This window comes from Cardiocondyla obscurior, linkage group LG02 (genome assembly GCF_019399895.1).
Source record: "Cardiocondyla obscurior isolate alpha-2009 linkage group LG02, Cobs3.1, whole genome shotgun sequence".
Lineage (NCBI taxonomy): Eukaryota > Metazoa > Arthropoda > Insecta > Hymenoptera > Formicidae > Cardiocondyla > Cardiocondyla obscurior.
Genome location: NC_091865.1, coordinates 3,377,623 through 3,399,041, shown reverse-complemented (window position 1 = coordinate 3,399,041; position 21,419 = coordinate 3,377,623). Strand labels below are relative to the sequence as shown.

At 37.0% G+C, this 21,419-nt stretch overlaps 1 protein-coding gene across 8 annotated transcripts in view; it reads left to right on the top strand.

Moving 5' to 3' along the window:
- LOC139113430 (nucleolysin TIAR) overlaps positions 1-21,419 on the top strand; it is a 461,769-nt gene that overhangs the window by 425,300 nt on the left and 15,050 nt on the right. For all 8 annotated transcript variants that reach the window (XM_070674611.1, XM_070674610.1, XM_070674616.1 and 5 more), the window contains 2 exons: positions 18,097-18,277; positions 21,077-21,206. In XM_070674611.1, coding sequence (XP_070530712.1) covers positions 18,097-18,277; positions 21,077-21,206 — 311 coding nt within the window. The remainder of the gene's footprint in view (positions 1-18,096; positions 18,278-21,076; positions 21,207-21,419) is intronic.

The following is a 21,419-nucleotide window of genomic DNA, read 5'->3' as shown; positions in this document are numbered from 1 at the left end:
TACCTATCTAACGTCCGTATCTCGTTATTAAAGCAATACTGTGGAATTGTCGGGGAACGTCCGGGGGATTGTGTGCGATACGTCGTATCTAACGCAATCTTAACGCATCGGAAGGCTAGTCCATCACGAGTGACGGGTAGTCGACGTGCAGACATTGAATAAGCAGCACAGTCCGTTTGCGTGAGTTAAACGTCGAGTCTCGTTGGAAATACATACGGCACATTTCCCGGCACCGAAGTGCGCAAGTACGCTCGTGCTAGATAGGAAACTTACGATACATTTCGCCGGCATCGCGGTGCAGCACCGTATGCGTGCCGCCGTTCGATCCGGACTGTCTACTTGCAGGTGGTCGTCCCGCAGTTTAAAGCGGCCAAGACGCGAGATCGGCCGACCCCTTTAAATTCACCCATCGCCTATCGTTTGCCTCGCAACCTCGGATAGAAGATGGGACGGCTCTTATCGCGCCGCGGATCCTTAATACGTTGCCATTCGTCGAGCTTCTATTACGAAACTGTTGTCGATACTTTTTCGCACGATTCGAGGGAAGTCGCGTGAGTTTCGACGGAAATCTCTAACAACTCGGCAAATCCGCACGGAGTACTCGACTATGTTTAGCATTAAATTACATTATAGAAGTTTTAAACGTACTCGACTCTTGAGTAGAATAAGAGTTCGCGGGGTTTCACAGAGAAATTTTTTTTCCATACTACGCCTAAAGTTATAGAGGTTTAATGATTTTCTTTTCGTTGGTAAATATAATGTAAAGCGATACCTCATCAATTTTTTTATTTTTTATTCTTTTTTTTCATTTTGTATTTTTTTTTCTCTTTTTTTTTTAGTCAAAGAATAAGAAAATCGACCTGATACTATATGTTACGATTGATATTCCATCGAGTAACTGTTTTCGAAGTGTCACGGTCTGATGAAACCGCGCGAAAATCAAAGAGTAATTTAATAAAAGGGGTCTCATGTTTGCGACTTTCTCCACGACCTATCCGCACGATCCATCCCACACGATTTAAATCTCCGTTCAACGTAAAACCGCGATCGCCAGGACGGACGTTAAAAATCGTTAACCGCCGATAATTACTTTTATAGCTCAAGGGGCGAGTCAAGTACTCTTCTCTATTCTCCCCTGGGTGGTACGCCATGTTAAGTGTACATTGTTGTATAAACGCATGTATGCGCAACACTACAGAAACTGGATGAAACGTCAACAAACGAAACTACCAACCAACAATCGCTCAGTACGTTCCGTACGTCCTCCCACTCATCCCGCCCTCTCCTTCCTATATATTCCTCCTGTATTTTCCGAGCGTCCATCCTCGCTTTAGGCTGTGAGTAAAGGTTTCTGCTTGTTGCATCGACGGCCAGCCGGTTGGTTGTTTCGACGAGAGTTTTTGATTGGCTGCCCGTATCACAACAGCCCGCGGCTGGGCGTACATCGAAGCAACATGAATAGTAAATTGGTTGGAATTGTCGTGGAACGGGAAGTTTATATCCCTTAGGAAACGAGCCATAGAACGCGTGTATACCGTTTCAAAGCATTATCGCACTCTTTGCGATCGACCGCGACGCGAATCCATACCTCCTGCACGAAATGCGGAGAACCAATTGACTTTGATATCAAACCGGTAACGTGATTAGTATCATGTCGTTCGGGATTATCCATCAAACTTCACCTAACGCAATTTCCAGAGCCTAAAGACCTTGACACAACCATAACGTGATGGAAATGGATCTTATCATCGTATTTCACGGATATGACACCGGGCAATGCTGATAATAACTAAACATAGACTGGCAAATTTGATCATGTTCGATTGCCATCATAATTGATTTGAAGGATTGAATGCAGTAACACGTCAAATCTCGTAGAACAGATTTTACAGGCGACAAATTATAGAACGTCATCGATTAAAACGGCTCAAACCCGTACGCGCCCTAATTTTCTAATTGTTTTTAAAATATTTCAAGGAACTTGTTAAATAATTTTAATTCGAGACGAGACCCAAGTTCTATTATAATTGGAAGCCCTTTTCATGACGGATGATTATTGATACAAATTAATAATCATGTATAAAGTTTGATTAACATGCAAGTTTAGCCATGTTATTGCTCTAAATTCTCTACATTAATTTAAATTAATAAACATGATCTTCCGTAATCGATTCGTAAATTGTTACATTTTAAGCAACAACTATAAATTGTCCAACTAACCAGAGCGTATCCATCATGAATATGCGCTATTATCATATATGAGCTGTATAGATGCACATCCTAAATATCTTGTTTATTCGTACAGATATGGCGTATACTAATTATCGTGACATAACGTATTATCATAACACTGCGATGTTAAACATCGTCATTTCGATTAAAGGTTATGCGTAACAGTAGCTATTCTCTGGTTTAATAATCACATATACATGATAGCTGTTTATGATCCTTTCAAACTGCAAATGGTCGAAACCAACATGTTCGAATAAACAAGATGTAATTAATTAATTACGTGTCACACGAATAATTGCGCCTCTTGTCCTATTTCTCTTTTTTTTTTCTCAACAAGATTATTGTACGCGTTCTAAATCGGGGGTTTTTTTTTCTTTTTTTTTTTTAATATTATTCGCACGATTTAACTAATCGAAGGATGCCTACAACGCTTGCGAGCCTCTCCAGCAGATGAGCCGCAATTTCTTCTGCCCCAGTATCTCTGGGTCACTCTGACTTCCTGACTCGATAATGCGGCGAGATGTGAAACTTTCGGACAGAATACGAAATCCGCGCGTGATGCGAATTAAGAACGCAGCCGTTTGTAATACGACGTAAAGTCAACATAGAAAAATGCGATATATCCCGTGGAAAGAGTTTAAGAAATAGACAAGGCATTTGTACCATGTATTTTGTATCACAAATTGACGGAAATTGGAGGCTTTGTCTTTTACAGTTGATCCATCGCGATGCTGGGACCCTTAGCGTTGGTTTAAAGCTTTGACACGCTTTCCGTTCTTTCTTTCTTTTTCCGTTTATTTTTTTTTTTTCCCTCCCTTCGTTTTTCTTAAGAACCACGAAATCCGAAAGATGTAAAAATGGCAAACAAACGAAAACATATTGCCAGCAACAATAGAATCAATAACAATCATTTCAAAATTCGATAATAGATCGGAAACTTTTATAATCGTATTCAAAATCCGAAATTAAATATCTATTAAATTTCCATTCAATTTGTGACATTAAAAGCATTTCTATATTTGCGTGAAGTATTAATAACATCATTTCGCGCGAGTCAGTGAGATCGATTTTACATAATTGTACAAATATAATTAATCCCGGATACATTTTCTTTACTCAGTAATCCGTGCGATAAGTCTATAAATTTAATATTAATTGCCGAACGTTAAAAGTCGATGGAAGCGACTTATATTTTTCATTGTCACTATAATTACTCCAAGTTCGTTCTCAGTGACCCGTTTCGAAAGAGGTAATGTTCCAAGCCAGACTGTAGACGTTACACTGAATCCCGTAGGTATTGTTCTGAGGAGTACCCACCCACACTTGAGATGTATTTCGCGCAAGAGGAAACGTATCCTAGTCGTGCATCTCCTCTTGGCTGTGTGTACTAACAGCAGTCGATCGTTGCAACGATCCATTTGGTCGTTAAAACACTTGGTCTTTCCTATTGCGCGCTCGCGATTTAGAGCTCGGGGGAACAATCTGTCGTATTGATTATCCATGCGTCCCAAAATACGTACGAATAATGAAAACACGGCTCCGAATGTATAAACTTTTAAATTAAAATAAATATTAGTGCAAATATAAATGCACGTTAAAATATGATTTTGTTTCATTTGAACAGCATCGGCCGAACCGTTTAGCGAAGTAAGCCGGAACATGCGGAAATTAATATCGATGATTGTCCCGGGAATAATAATGGGCGTGTTAGTTTTCAGTTAAACTCCTCTGTTTAAATATTGCACTTGGTTAATTACCCTGACATGTTTAAATCGAAATAAATAAAAACGAAATTGCAAGACATTTTTAGAGAAATAAAAGACGTGATAAATGAAAAATATTATTATTATTAAAATCGAATGTATATCTCCCGCGCATGATGTTATATTAAATAATGCAAATTATTTTATTGAACTTATAAAACCATGCAACGTGAAAATTAATTATAAATGTTGCGAGTAATTACAATGTACGATAACAGATGCGTTGCTTACTTTTCAATGAATTCTCGATTTATTTTGTTACATGTATATAAATATAATATTAAAGAAATTTCAATACCGTCATTTAAATAACATGAATTTAAAGTATGTTACGTCACAATGTACACGCTATACGTAAAGGCTTATCTGAATAGTTAATTGTACAGTTTCGACGTAACCGCGCGGCAATATTTCCGATTCGAAATATTTCTCCTTCGGTCTTTTTAGAAAATGAGACCGATGAATAATTAAATCGAAAATGTATTTTAATAAAATAAATATACCAATATAATTTGTACCTCATTTACATTTCAACAATCGGCAAATACGGATGACGGTAACTTGCTAAAATTAGATTTTCGCAGGGCGAGATCGATCAAGTTTACTCAAGAGACGGCGTACGCGCGTATGCCCTGCTTCAATCCCAAAAACTTTGACGATTATACAAATCGTGTCGATAAACCTACTTCGTCCTCGCGCAATTTCGCCTTCGGATTTCCGATGTAAATCGGCGCTCGTTTGTCCTCTCGACGACGTCTACTTCAGAACGATTCGGCCAATCAAGATCATACATCACTTTCAAAGGGCACAAATGCATGAAGCGAGCGTGTACGTTTTTACATATGAATCGACCAGGGAAAATTATTACGGCAAACACATGTGAAATATAGCACTATGACAAAGCAGAAATTGGAGAGACAAACAAAAGGGGAGCTTCGTTCCAGATTAAAAAATTGTATATGCTGATATTAAAAGCGAAATTAAAAATATGTAGGGCTGCATCAATATTTGTGGCGCAACGATTATTATCTTTATATGTATAATACTTTTATACAAAAAAAAAACATTAATCCCTATCTATCTAGTCTAATAGCGTATACCATAAAACAGCATAGACGATGCTATGCTTTGAATTATTTTTTGCCATCTACAAGTTATAAGTAACAGTGTGAAATAATTGATCGGTAACGCGAGCAATCCGACGAAATCGAGGAAGTCTTCTCGACATTCTTAACAATTTTTCTTTCGAAATTCGCCATGATAAAACTATCGCGGACTAGACTATCCAACTCACGTAAAACAGTCGCAATTTCGCGGCCATTTAATCGTGAAAGTGGTCGAAAGTAAATGATGGTAGACAAGCGCGGAGGCGGATAAGGCGGTGATTTTAGAAAGGGATGAGCGACGTAGGTGCGAGAACCCGCATGGAAAGATAGATCGCCGGAGACCGAGTACACAGAAAAAAAAAAAAAAGAGTGAGAAAGAGATCGAATGTTTGTAGTAGTAACTCGTGAGTAGTTGCCGAGCGAGTCACCGCTGCAACCACTAACCCAACCCCGATTCCTCGACCAAGCAATCACTACTATCAGCACCTTGAAAACCGAGACCAATCTAACGGTAATACAGTCGCCTGCTTGACGTGTTTTTGTAGGTATTGCAACGACACGGTCTTCCGTAAGCTCACAATGAATGAATATGACAGTCGCACTATGTACACGAACATACGCTCGCGACGGAGTATTCGAAATCCTTGTTCTTAATCCTAAAACACGTATTTCGCTCGCGCTAAATGTGAGAAATATATTCCGACACAATATTCTCCTATCAACGTCCTACTTTTTCAGTTTCGCAACAATAAAACTATTTCAATCGCATTGACGTAAATCGCAAAATTAAATTCTTATCATTATTGGAGTATAATTTATCTCAGTTTTATATTATGAAAGTATGCAATCGCGATATATCGTTAAAAATTTATATGTCTGTTTATTTCTATATATATATATATATATATATATATATATATATATATATTTGTTGCAAAATTTGATAGAGCAATCGCGACGTATGAATTCATTACGTGCACTCTTTCGCACACGCATGATTTCCTTCTGCTGCTTCTTTTGGTGTTACGACTTAACCAGGAATATTGATCGAAATTGTAGCAATTTTTACGGAAGAACAGTAGCGCGGACAAGGAGCGCGGCTAAAGAAACGCGCGCGACGTTGACCCGTAGTAAAATAACGCGAGAGCCTCCTATCTAAAAGCTTAGCGTATAATTAGCCTCGCACACGAAATGAAATTCCTGAGGGCTGCCGCCTGCTGCGAACATACTGCACGGTTTGGCGGGATCAGGTTCAGGAACGGAGGAGGTGCCGAACACGTCGAGTTTAGAGGGTCGAGGACGAATGGGTCGAGGTGTGCGGCAAAGAGGGTGGCCGGTGGTAACGGAGGCAGCGGCGGCGGGTGCCGCTTGCGGAGGGTGAGGGCTTGCAGAGATGCGGATCGAAGGTAATATAGGCACATAGGCGAAAGGCGAACGAAGGTGCAGAGAGAGGATTGGTTTTCCCGTTTCGGCGAGGTGGGAGACCATTTCGTCGTCGAGTGCGGAACGCTGTTGAACACCCCCGTGGCTCTTTAAACGTTCGGATCGGTTTCTCTCTCGCTCCGAATCGCGCTCTACCCCTATCCTCCTTTACCTGCCCCTATGTTTTTCTTGCTCTTTCGTTCTTTTTCTTTTCTATATCCGGCTTAATCTAAAACAGCTCACTTTTGCGTCTGCTTATCTTCGATTGTGTTCCTTGCACCGTTTATATATTCAGTCCTCGATCCTCGCAAAAAAAAAAGAACCCTCCCACGTAGCAGATTATCGAAACGATCCACTTAATAGGATGATTCGCGATTGATTGATCAGTAGAGAAAGGTTAATTCGCAAAAAATGTACAATAAAAATATATCGAATTCCGTATCTTTTATTCGTGCTTGTACGTAAATAAGTATCGAGAGAAAATTTAAATTAAAATTATTGACCCGTCCGATTGCTACATATTAATTATAAAAATTATCTTAATTGAAAGACGCAAAACCACTTTCAAGCCGTTTCAAAATCACGGTAGTTGCATATAGCAATGGTTTACTTATACATCGAGTGTGTGTACACTTCACACATTTAATTATATCGAAATTTATTACACTGGCAAAGCTTTTAGAAATCTATCAATAAAATGACCATTGAGACAAATTGATTCGAATCAAACATTAATAATGCAGAAACCAAGAGTGTCTAAATACACACGTTCGTATTGGACGTCTTTATCGAGGCCGCCAATCTATTAGGACAAGTCTTAGAAGGGAGAAAGCTGGAATTTATGCGGCGACTACAAATCTTGGCTTGGCCCGACTCAGAGAGAACGAGAGAACGAACTAGAGGGGGGAAGCACCAGTTAGACTCGATTCGAGAAACTAACTCGAGCGCCGAATATCACAGTGATTGAATACGACGAAAACATCTCGATTAGAAATCGTATTTCGACGTTAAAGTAGTTTTTATTTTATATTTAACATTGAATTATTTTAGTAAAATTTTTCATTTAATATTACGCTAATTACGCACAACTACTAGAATTATTATTTAAACATAATTATAATGTAAAAATATTTTGTAATAAATCACAATCTTCCCTCCCGTATTGAATTTAGAAAAAAAATAATAATAATAAATATAAGAAGTTTTTTTAGAAACTGAAAATTGAGATTTTCAGCGCACTATCTATATTATTTTAAATGCCCTGACGATTCGCGATGAAAGTTAAACGATTAGCTCACTAATCATAAAAACGATGAGCAATAAGTAGCTTGCCGGTGGAGTAAAAAATTACAATTCCCCCCTTTTCCTACTTAAAAGAAGCCGTGTTACGTCGAGTCGAATTCAGTTACAGCGTTGCGATGTCGATTAATTTTTTCAAATGCATACAAAACAATATTGACGACTCACCGGTTCGATGCGCAGCGGCAGAGTTCAGCAAGGCAGCTTTGATGATACTGTAACACAAAAATAAAATATTAATTGTAGAGAGACTTATAATATTTTCCGTTATTAAACAAAAATTATTTTACTTTCCTCTAATTAATTAATCAATTAAAGAATAAAAGAAATCAAGTAATTTATTGACAAAAGAAAATCTCTAATAAATTAAACTTTTCTAAAAATCTTTTTCTGTGATAATTATAAAATTTTCTATTTTAATTATTATTAAAGTAACAAAACTATTCAAATATATATGTATAACAAATTATTATTTGAAAGCAAATAAAAAATTATCCTTACCGAAAAGATGCTCTGCCGAAGCAGGATGCCCATCCCGGACCTCCTCCTCCGCTCAGATGGGACGTGTCGAGTCATCTTTCCGCGCACGGGACACTCGCGAATATCGCGACCGTGATTTTAAAATCGCGAGAAGTAATCATTGAAAACTAATTCGCGCGTCCTTGTGTACGGCACTCCGCGTTTGCAAGAATCAAACAAATTTCATCGCCCGTTAACTATGGGACATTACCAAATCGCCCGACTGGCTACAGTTCAATTAATTAAAAATATCGGCGACGAGAACACTCCTGTGTGGAAAGAAAAATCAAATTATACATAAAAATGTTGTTAGTAAATTATTTTTTATAGTTTTGTATTATACACGGCGGACGCGATTATATTAAAGTGTTTGATTTTATTTCGCGAAACTAATTTTACTTTTTAAAAAATAAAGTAGATCCCCCCCGAGTGTTAGATGAGTAAAAAATGCATGCAACATACCACTTGATGATGCGCAGCAGCGGAGGATTAATGATCCTGTAACATAAATTAAAAAAAATTATATTGTAGATATGTGAAAATAACTTTTGGCGTTAAAAAAAAATTATCACGCTTTTATTTGATTTTTAAAATAAATAATTAAAAATAAATATCTATTATTGAAGCAACTGTGTTAATTATATAAAAAAAAAACTGATGGCTCAACTTACGTTGTGGGTTGCTCCGCTGATGCCCGATGCCCATCCTGGGCCTCCTCCTCCTCTCAGGATGTTGCCTGTTGATTCAAAGACACGTCCAGCTTCTCTAGATCTTTACCTGAGAACAGAAGACAAGTTTTGCTTGATTAATCAAATATAGAAATATATTATAAAAATGTATTAACGTACGTACTCTCCACGTTATTTCTCAAGTAAAAAATATTTCTTACCACGCGGTTGTTCCGCCGATGCAAAATCGCTTTTCTCCTCCTCTTTCTCCTATCGAGATGTCCAGGGTGTTAAAAGCGGACCTCTCCTGCGGCCACACGTTGCGAAGCTGCTTTGGCTCTTCTCCGGATTTTCAATCTGAAACAGAAAAATGATTCCGATTAAATACTGTCCTTGAGAGCCGAGTCATCGCGACGAGATCGTTTATATGTGAGAGAATATGTGTAAAAAGAGTATCAAGGTCGGATACGCGACGAATAAACACTACTGAGAGAGCGAGTATAATCTCTCCGCGGCAGCGTCGTAACCGAGGCACGAAAAATATTATTTACGATAAGCGCGACGATCAAAAACTAATACGGAAACGTAAAACGTATACAAGTGTGAAGGAGACTCGACGCTAGCCTGCTCTAATAACCATGAACGCGTCCTGACCTTGGAGCTTGGAGCTTCGTCGCGGCGCACAACACTTATCCACGGGTCACCACGTGCCAGCGCACGAAAACGACCGGTGCCTCGCATTCTGATATCGTACCTACCTATTCGGGGCCGGGGAAAGAACGGGACAGAACCACAACGATGACCGACAGGTCACAGTACTCCGCCGTGGCTCACAAGGCATGCTCTTGACCCGTCTCCCCTCCGTCCTCCTCTCGGCCCGTCCTCTCCTCGGTCAGAGTCCTCACAGAAGCATAATATGCATAGGTATCGATAGCTTTATTAATCAAATTGAGTTCCTCGCCGAGCGCGAACGACGAGAGCTCCGCCACGGAACGACTCCAGCATTCGAATGGCACGACCGAGACTACTGGTAAAGGGGCCTACGTGACTCGGTGGCGCGACCGAGCGCCCCCGAGCGCGCACGAACCCACCCGACTTCTTCGCGCCTACGAACGCTCGAAGCCCCGCGGACTTTTTATCGCGTGGCTCGACTACTGGAACTCGGATAAACAACGCAATGTTTTCATATGTACAATCACCAATACCACGACACGAGTTAACGCTTTATAAATGAATTTATGCACCGAATATTATATTGAATATTATATTCAGTGTATCATGAATTGTAACTTGCGTGATAGAAATATAAAAGATAGTACAGAACAATAAAAAAAGAGAATGATATAATAAATTACTTTTTCACATAGACTTGGATGATACTCAAACTTCAATGTGAAAATGGAGTTTGAAGTAAAGCTTTTCTTTAGAACGAAACCGCCTATTCCAAGATTATACAGAACTTTAACGGCCACGGTTACTCAGCTTTCTTGGCAAAGTATGGCAGCCGTGGTTTAGCTCGCAGGTTTATTAGTCCCGATAATGTCCCTGCGGAGAACACGCGTCCCTGTTTACTGCTAGAGCGTACTCGAAGATATAGACCTTAACGTGATATATGCGCTTGCAACAAATGCACTATATAGTCTTATGCGTCTTTGTACGAAACTTTGATTTGCCCGACTTTATACGAAATTATCGAATAAAATTAATATTACATAAAAAATTCAGTAGCTTTAATAATATAATTTTTATAATTTGACTTTTGATCTTTTCCTAATACATTTATTATGTAGACAATTATTTTTAAAGATAGAGTTTTACTTTTTTTATTTTTTTTAATTCTGATTATTAATGACGATATTAAAAACGTACATAAAATAACGCGACTTAAAATAAGCGCATTAACACCATAGTGTACGGAATATTTGTAATGCAGAAGCAAGCGTAAACTCAAAATTAATTAAATTAATTTTAATTAGAGTTCGACTTGATTAAAACTTAATTGAAAGTAATATTATTATAACGCTACACGTTTAAGGAGATACTAAAAGTTATGACTTACACGCAATCTCATCGTGCGTCGATACACAGTTATACTATCCATAAAAAGACGCGTCGTACAGTTTATAGCGTAATCTTGAGAGATAGGAGAAACTGGTCAGGAAATACCCAGTTTTTGTCATTATGAGGAGATCCATTAAATTGTCGTTAGTGCCGTAGCGGCATAAGGATGTACAAACTATTCTCACAATGGTAAGCGAGTAGGATAAGAAGAAAGGGGAAAATCCATTCAAACGTAGACTTCATTTAATGTAGCGCATTTGTACAAAGCCCTCATGATCGAAAGCATTTGCCCCGCCATTCTTCACGTACCTTATTGTATCGCGAATTTACACGTGACTAATACTTGCATCAAGTTCTTCGGCGTACAAATCTAACGTCAACTCAGCTTGGCGCATTTATCACTGAACGTAAACCTTTTATTAAATCTTTCAATATTTTTTCTTTTTCTTTTTCTTTTTTTTTTTTTTAACTACCCTCAATTGCAATACGGACGATTTTGTACGATTATCAGATTAAATATCGAGCATTAGAAATTTCTTTTGACGTAACGTACAATACATAGACGCAAAAATGAACTAAGTATCGGAACAATGTCGATGAGATCCCTAACTTAATTGTTCCGTGCAAGAATATCGCAGACAATTAATTGTCACGCCACTCATAATCAATTCTATAGGAATATATTCCATACGAATCGTCGCTGCGTCGTTTTTTTTGCACGTGTCGTTTTAACACGGATATTTTGCAGGAGGATGATACGTCAGGAGTTAAGGCCAGTAGCAAAGAAAAGAGAGAAAGAGAAAGAGAGAGGTGGTGTGAGCATAGACAAGTGTGTAAGTGTACTACAATCAAAGCAAGTTAGCTACGAACGTTATCTAATTTACCCTTTATTAAAAATATGTTTCATACTTTTTTCTTACTTCTTACCTCTTTTTAAATAATTATACTTTGCAACCTTTCAAATACCTTTAACATTATTATTATATTACTTATCTATGTTGTATTTATTACTATTATAATTATTAATCATTCTCTTATCTTTCCACTTTCACTCTTCATACTTGTATACATTGTTGCGTGGAGAAAAATATCAGCACTGCTATATATCACTGCAGCTGTAAAATATTACGATAGATCAACCGGGTGAATATAAAGCAGCTGTCACTTCGACACTAATTACGCGTTGATTTAAAGTAATATTTTATCGCTCCAATTTTTCTTCGTACGTACACAGCCGTTCTCTCTTTCGTCCACATATATTTTTTTTTTTTTTTAAACACAGCGTCACATTAATAAGCGCTTAGAATAAAACAATGATAAAGCGTAGCATATGGTACAAATATCGCGGGAAATAAATTTCAGAATTTTTATTCGCCAAGAAGTGTTTTTTTTTTTCTGGTTCGCGAAAAATATTTTACGTTATCTGTACGAAAATTACGAGGGAGCGAACTGCTGTTTATAGTAAAACTAGTGATATTCGACTAAATTGGTAGACTTGTATAATGATCTTTTATGTACGTACGTACATGTATACCGAGTGATGCGCACTTCGGAACATATGCACGTATATGCGTATGTAGTAACGTCGTTCTAATATTGTTAAAAGTATTTTTTATTTTTATTTTTATTTTTTTTTTATGTCGTAACGTTTTACAATACAATTTGTATACATTGGCTTTAATATGCATGCTCGTATACTTCCCCTTGTTTAAAAAGTCTTATCAGACTTGAAATATTCTAAATTGAATGGGAAAGATATTAAAGGAATACGACGGAGAGAGACGTACGGTAAGAAGAGAATGAGAGGGGAATTGTACAGTGAGCAAGGTAAAAGAGAATCGAATCTTCTTTCACTCTCTTTTCGCTCTATTTTTCATATTTCTCATTATTTAATTTTTTTCACTCTTATCGATATTTTTATGTAATTTGGTTATTATCATCTGAGTGAATCAGTGCTCAAATTTCGTATATAAGAGAAATGGAGTCGGTGATTGTATGCACAACGTTTCTCCATCAAATTTTTCCCATAATACCCCCGTTCATACTTCACATATTTCGCATTTCATTACTTTCTTGTACTACATGCAATTTTTCTTAGTTTATGTGCACCTCTGTATACGTGCACAGTTTCTCATTCAATATTTTCCCCATCATATTCTCCCCGCCAATGTTACTACTTGCTGGGAAAACGGTTCCACCGATAAGTATTTATTAATTTAAAAAGATACATATACAAAGATAGTTAAATAAGCACATGCAAACATGATTCGATAACGTAAATTAAAAATAAAACATGTGGAAAGGAATGACGAACAGACTAGAAATTAATTGTGAAACCAAACTCACATATATCTTGCAGAGCTACGTTCTTCACGTATAAATAATGACTTGAATACAAATTTACTTTTGTTAAATGGTAGATAATGTAATAATAATCCAAACAGAAAACGTATTTGTGCGACGTGAACCAAGAAACCATTCATTCCGCTCAGTTCGTCCTAATTTACATAAACCACTAGAAAGTTACAAATGCAGCGTCAGTTCGAGCATTGATTATTCAGATATCCACGGATGTCCGAGAATAAGAAAAAGGAGAATGGCTACGGGGACAGCCAGTGTCCACTTAGTACCCGCTACCATGAATTTAGTCGGGACGAATATTGGCGCGGTGCTAGGGTGACCAGTGCCAACGAAATTTCAAGTACCCGCGTTATTTAAGGGAGCACGAGATACGTACATTCGAGTTCTATCGTCGGCCACTGGAGATTCCATCCGCCATAAAACGGAGAAAAGTGGAAACTTCCCTTTCGGGAGAAGGAAAGAGCAAGGAGATATTGCGGAGGTCTAAAGCCATCGTCTTTCCCTTTTTCTCTTCTCACTTCAGTGTTCTGTACCTTTTTTTCCTTTCTTTCTTTTTTTTTTTTTTTTACTTAAGGTAGGAACTAGCGCGTCCAGACTCCAACGCGGTCGGTAGAAAATTTCGAGTTTACCCCCGAATTTCTTGTTGATCTTTCATCTCCCGGCTCTCGGGAGCGGCGTGTTATCGGAAATTCAGTGAAGTAAAAAGTTACTAGATTCGCGCGATAAATCTAGTTATTCGATCGCCAAGTGGTTCCCGCTAGATAAGAATAAAGTTTCGCGGGAATACGCCGGAGCCGCCATTGACCTGACGTATAGAACTTCGATTTAGGCACGTCCACGTAATCAGGTGCCTAATGAGCCGAATCTAGAACTACAGGCTGTTTCCGTAATGGCGGATCTTCGACCAGGCACGTCCGAGGGATCATAAATCACGGACCATTTACGAAGAGCGAAAGTGACCTGACACAACCAGCGAATTTGGATATTTTCTTGTCAGCTAAATTCTTGTTTAATCTATAGTATCGATCGTTAGCCGGTGGAAGTTTAGAAAGAAGTTTTTTTTATTTTTCAGAATTTTTAATAACGTCTGTGATATCGTTACTGTTAGGCTTGTGCGCTCAATGCAGTCGAGAGTAGTTATTTGTATATTTATTGTCGCGTGTAAATTGACAAGTAGTTTCTACACGTGTGAAAACGAACGAATTTTGAGCATATCGACGGTATGCATCTGCGGCTAGAATACGTCGGTAAATAGCGATTTCAGAATCGTGCCAGTCGTGCAATCACGTTAGGGTTGGGTACCTATTAAGACCTTGGCGTATACGACGCATGAGTCGACCACTTAAAATGGAAACGTCGAGAAAGTCATGCCTGAAGGGTGAAATTGGAATATTGCACACTCAGTGGAATCAAATCAGTTTGAATAGGTATAGCCTAATCTTGAAAAGAGAGAGAGAGAGAGCGAGAGCGAGAGAGAGAGAGAAAGGAATATTTTGATTAAAGTACTAAGAATTCGCAGAAAGAAAATAAGACCAGCGCTCAAAAACAAGCCACGTTGACTATATTTAAGAGTTATCATTTCTTTAAAGTTATATTTCTGCATTTATGACATAATTCTATTGCAAAAAATAAAACCCGTAACTGAATTTCGTTAATTTTCTTTTTATTAAGAAATTTTATAAGCCAAATATTTTTTTATAAACCAGTAAACTGTTTCTCGTTCTTATTATTTTAGCCAATGTAAAAGTTGTCATTAATACATCTACAATAATTATTTCAAGAATTTACATTGTACATTTAGTATCATTCCACGTCTTAACCGACTTTATCATCGCAAGTTCTTCGAAATATATATGTATGCTTTATGTATATAAATATTCGTAGAATTTACTTCGTAAAAAAATTATCGTCATTGATTTACAATAACTCTTCAATTTTTCAACCAGATGTTCTCAATATAACGGCTTCAAAACGTCGGGAGCAATTCTCCCAATCGATTCTTGATATCTTGAATCTTGATTTCTCCTCTCGCTCTCTCTCTCTCTCTCTTTTTTATATCTCAAAAACTACGTTCATAGCGTGAACAAGTATTGACAGAAAAGCAGCGACAGCGCTTCTCGTGTCGTTAAAAATCAAATATAAAATTAATATTCTGCCGAAAGTAACTTATTACAGTTCTAAAAGAAGGATACGAGCGACCAAATTAGCATCATCGTAGAATACGATGCCACATATTTGTTACAAGTGTTCTGTGCCGGAATAAATTAATTATAAAACAATTATATATGTAATTCGAAAATAGCTTTCGTTCTAATATAAGATTTTGTCCTAATTATTCATTCGCGTCGTTCAGCCTACTTATTTTAATCGAGCTAAAACGGTATTTTCCAAAATTTAATAACAAACAGATAAAGCATGATGAGATGAATTAAATCTTTTTAAAGAATCGAGTTTCCCATAAGTTTATTTGTAACATATAACGAACGATCTTGCATGTTCTGAGTAGGATTATGAAACTGCAGCAATTAGACATACAGATAGCTACATCTTATTTTTGTATTATGATACAATTTATCTGCATCTTGTCATAAAATGCTTGCTAATTTAAAAGTTTTGCAAAATAATTATATACACAAACACACTCACAATATAATGTATATAATGTGTATAATGTGTATAATAATTAATTCCACATTCTAAATACTTATAATAAAAGTACAAAAATAATATATAATCCATGTCATAGCATTAATAAATATATTTAAATGTAATGATATAATATTCTATATATATTATATTATTGTATATTGTTCTTTAATTATGAAAGGATACAGATTATAATGTTTGCACAAATTTAATAATGTGGTTTCTTTTTAATAGAAAGTAATACCAGAGGAGCTAACAATACTCTGCGGAGAAACTTTTTAATTTATCTTCTACGTAACTATCTTTGTAACGATTAGATCTTGCAACTGTAATAACTCGTAGTATGATATCGCGTCAATCAACCATACCGTCTCACACATGCATATGATTCGTAACACTTTGTCGTATAATAATCTTTAGTTATTAAGTTATGAAACGACCGGCGATCAAAGAGGGCAGAAAACCGTAAAAAAGTTGACGACTTCGCAAGCGCCAGAAGTGCAGATATTTCAATCTCTCTTTTTGCGAAATAAGCATTCTAGAACAAACAAAAATTTTTTAAAGCCGGCCATAGGCAGTGGTGGCGACGGAGGCGGGCAAGCTGCACCGACATTCCGAGAATACTGAGAATAACGTTCACCAGGCAATAAAGAGATAATGCCGAGCTTTGAGAAAAGAAGAGAACGTCCCTCGGTAAGTTCTTAACGGGACGTTCTGCCGTTCTGAGAAACCTTCCATCCCCGAACGAGGCAATTACAGGCCGTGGTTTACCGGTCGCGTTTACACCCGTAGCCTGCTTCTACCGTATAGGCTAAGCCCCCGTACGATCGTAAACTTAGCTGACGGGATTCAACCTCTTTGGCATTGGCGTTCGATATCTCGAGCAGCTCTCGCGGTCCCGCTTCAACTACACCGTGGAAACCCGGTTGACCTCTTTCGTAGTATCAGTAAAAGTAATGCCGCGAGAGAAAGAGAGAAAGAGAGAGAGAGAAAGAGAAAGAGAGAGGAGACGAGAGAAGAGGTAAAGGATACACGAGAGATCTATCGCGTTAGGGGAAGTAGATACTTTCAATAATGGCTTTTCCAAGGCCCTACGTGCGTGTTGTTTCTTATATTGCTATCGGGATCATATCCGATCGCCGTTGGATGTCGCAAACGGAATAATCATTACGCCATACGCTGATCGTTTTTTGATGAATACCCGCGTAACTCTCCGCTTTAACGCTGCTCAGTCTTTATATCTCAATCGTAACTGCACATGAGCAAGAGTTGTGCATTCAGCAACGCGACTGCGTTACGTTGATTGATAACGAAATAAACGATACAATTGTGGCACAATAGCTTTCATTTCACGAAATGTTTTTTTTTTTTTGGACCGAGAGACAATTTTGTTATTTACAACAACAACAATTATTAATATTTGACGCGTCATAACAATTGTAAAACTAGCATCCCGCTTTCCAAATTTTTATGTAATTAATAGAGTTTTCAATTAAGCGCAATTGAGGAAAATTGATACGTTGACGTCGATTAAAACCGCTTATAACATAGCGCGTGTGAGACAGCGTTTTATGTGTATCCAAAGTAAACTTGTTAAACTTCTCTACATAATTTTAAATTTTATATTTACTAAGAGTAATTAATCTCCCGGTGTAAACAAAATCAACATCAACAACTTGTAGCAAATATAATCTAAAAATTCGCAGCACGAAACTCGTTAGCTCAAGCTATGATTGAGCTTCCGCAATAAACTGCTTTTAAACTATTTCATATTTTTCTATATTATATTACGAAATATACGAATTCCATAAATTTATGAACATATTTATCACTATATTTTATTAGAAAAGTTTATGTTGTAACCTAAAAAGAAAAAAAAAAGAAAAAAAAAAAGAAGATACGTGCAACTAATATTCAGGGATCGTAGCTATGATTATTAACGCTTGAACTAATTACCATGGATCTTTCAGCAGATCATGTATGTAAAGATTAAAGTGTATAATTTTTTCTGTTTCACAGCAAATGCAAAGCCATTGACGTTTGATGAGGTTTACAATCAAAGTAGTCCGACCAACTGCACGGTATACTGCGGAGGTTTAACCAATGGTTTAACAGAAGAACTCATGCAGAAAACTTTCTCGCCCTTCGGATCCATCCAAGAAATACGAGTGTTTAAGGACAAAGGTTATGCTTTTATCAGGTAAATATATTCTTGTGATAAATAAATTTAAGTGTTACATTATGAAAAAAATTTTCAAATATTTACTAATTTTTTTTTTTTTTATTTTCTTTCTTTTTTATCGCGCATAAAAACGTATAAAAATTTTGCCCATCTACTACATTTTTATTTCTTTTGCCAAATAAACGTCAGGTTCACAGATTATTTCTCTATATCTTAATGAATTGTCGTAATTAAAAGTCGTTTTATTCTATCACCGTTTAAATTACAAAATGATTTATCGATCACCAGACTCCACAAAGAACACTTAAGGCCAATTCTCGTGAAGAATTAAACGGAATTAAACGGAACTTTACTATGAAACCCTTGAAACCATTTCACTGATTATATAATCAAAGTTCGTTAATTACCGAAGCTTTTTACTGCCTTATAAAAAAAAAAGAGGAATCTAGGACAAAAACTTAATATACATTGTTACCATATGTTATTGTAAATTAAATCAAATTTCAGTTTACATAACTCTCGGCGGGATTTTATAATAACGACTTATATAAATTTTTACTTTATTACTTGTATAAGTTTCTAGTTTATCGCTGTAAAGCAATTAGCGTTCCTCACTTAAAAATTTAATTTGCCCGTGTAATAAAAATGTGATAAAATTTTCTAGAATATCGAACGGAAATGTGTAATTATTTTCACTTTAGGTTCTAAAAGGAAATATATTTTTTATCCGAGCATGTTTTTTTTTTTTATCCGAGCACCGAGTTTAATATAAAGTAGTGATAAATAAAAACTTTTACGCAGGTTTATCTCGATGGATATAATTTCTATCGGTTGTCAGTAAGAGTTATATCAGCCTCTCACTAGAATCTATTATTTAACTCATTATCCTCATTAAGCTGGATTGCTGTACATTATACATGACTGATGATATGCTTATGCCGACTATTCGGATAAATGCATTATAAAATCGAACAATTTGGCTTAAAGCCAACTAGGTAAAATTATCGTATGTACACAAAAGATACATTTGCATAAAGTGATTGGAGTTTGAATTTTAAATACGCAATAGTTATAACAACTTTAGTAAATTTTACTCAAAAGTACGTTACTCAAAAAGCACATACGATGATTGGTACGAGCATAATGCGAGTCATCAAATGAGGTTTTATGAAATATTAGGAAATCGCATGAATGGTGCATCAATACCACCATTACTTGTGATTTATGGTACGAATCGCGAGAACATGTCGGGTCAATGGCAGCATGTCGGGCTCATCAAGCTCGAATCGTGGCCATTTCATTAATCTACCTATTACATTCGCACAGATCATACATTTCAGTTCCACTCTCCATACCGACAAAATTAACTGTATTTATATTAAAAAAAAAAAAATATATATATATATAAAATAAAAAGTTGTTACATTTTTTAATAAAAATCATGTTTTATAATTAATTTTACATATAGAAATAGAGATTAATTACCATAATTAAAAATTGAAAAGTTTGCTACGTAAACGATCGTGGCTATATTTTCAAACTACAAAAAAAAAATTATGTGTGACAAAAAAAAAAAAAAATCAACGAGCTAAATATTTATGTTCGATAAAAACGAGTTAAGAGCTCTACCTTAACAGCAACGAAAAATCCGTGACCTACCTCATAAAAAGGCTACCGAGAGAGTAAGAGGATAGCTCTAGAACGAACGATAAGAGAGAAAGAGTGAGGCAGAAGCCTAAAAGGGCACAGAGACGAAAAAAGGACGCAAAAAAAAAATAATAAAAAAGAAACCTTCTCTTCCGTATCTTTTTCCCTTCTATCCTTTATTCTTCCCCGGGTCCACTGCTCAATATCTTTGTCTATCTTTACCCGATATGACGACCTCTACCATTTCACACGTCTGCTACAGTTTCACCACCCTTGGACAATGTCTGTCGCTCAGTTATCTTCCGTCTAATTGCTCCTCCTCCCTCTGCTCTTCCATAGCGCGGAACCCGGAAACGAATATCTCGGGATGACGTATAGACTCGCTGCAAGGTACAGCGAGAACGCGAGGGTGGATAAGGGAAGGAGGTCTTTTCTTCTCGGGTGAAAGAAAGAATCTTATCTGCCGCTGGTTATCGCTTGAGGTACGGTCTTGGAAAGGGAGGGGGGGTTGCTGACGATGACCATCGTTCGTCCTACTCAACGATCGCGGATGGAAGCTCGATAGATGGAAAGGGGCAAACTTATGGACCGAATCGCCATTGTGCAATCTCAAATGCGAACGTTAAAAGTGACCTAATCCTCGATAAATTCAATAATTCCCTGCCACCCTGCCGCGCCGAATTCATCGCGTTCTAATCAGATTCTTGAAAACTCTAATCCTCGTCCTCTGGAGCCGCATTGATCGGTTTATTGGAAAGTGATGGATACTTTGAATAATTAAATTTAGAGCTCATTGCACATTAGCGTTATCGCGCTCAAGAGTTCGTACGACCGATATCGAAAAATGTGCCTCGAGGCAAAAAGAAATGCGATACAAATATTATTAAATCTCATTGAAAGTAATCGTAAATTCGTCGCGACACAAGATCACTGTGCTTTTTCGTGCGATAAAAGCGCATAAATTAAACTACGCTAGCATTTCGTTAAACTGCTACAATAAAATTCTACTTAATTTATTGCAAGAGTACCATATTGTTCCGTGAATTTATTCTTTTTTTATTGTATTTTTTATTTTCTTTTGTGTACGCTATCTCATCGGACCAACATCGATACTGACGTCGAGGCGCGACCCTAACAAAAGACTTGCATCTTTTTCTCTTTCGATTTCAGGTTTTCTACCAAGGAATCGGCCACGCACGCCATCGTGGCGGTACACAACACAGACATCAACGGCCAAACGGTAAAATGCAGTTGGGGCAAGGAGAGTGGAGATCCTAATAATGCTCAACAAACTGGACAGGTAAACGCTCTCTTCTGCTTTTATCCGCTCTACAAGGACAATTTCGACGTGAAATTTTACCCACCGTGTTTTCCAACATTTACATTGCTACTCGTATCAAAGTAGAAAAATTTTCTATATGGTTTCGCGAAAACATTGTCGTGCATTTTTTTTTAAATACAATGTTCGAAAAATAAAAAATATAGTGCCCGTACATACGTGCACGCCAATGAA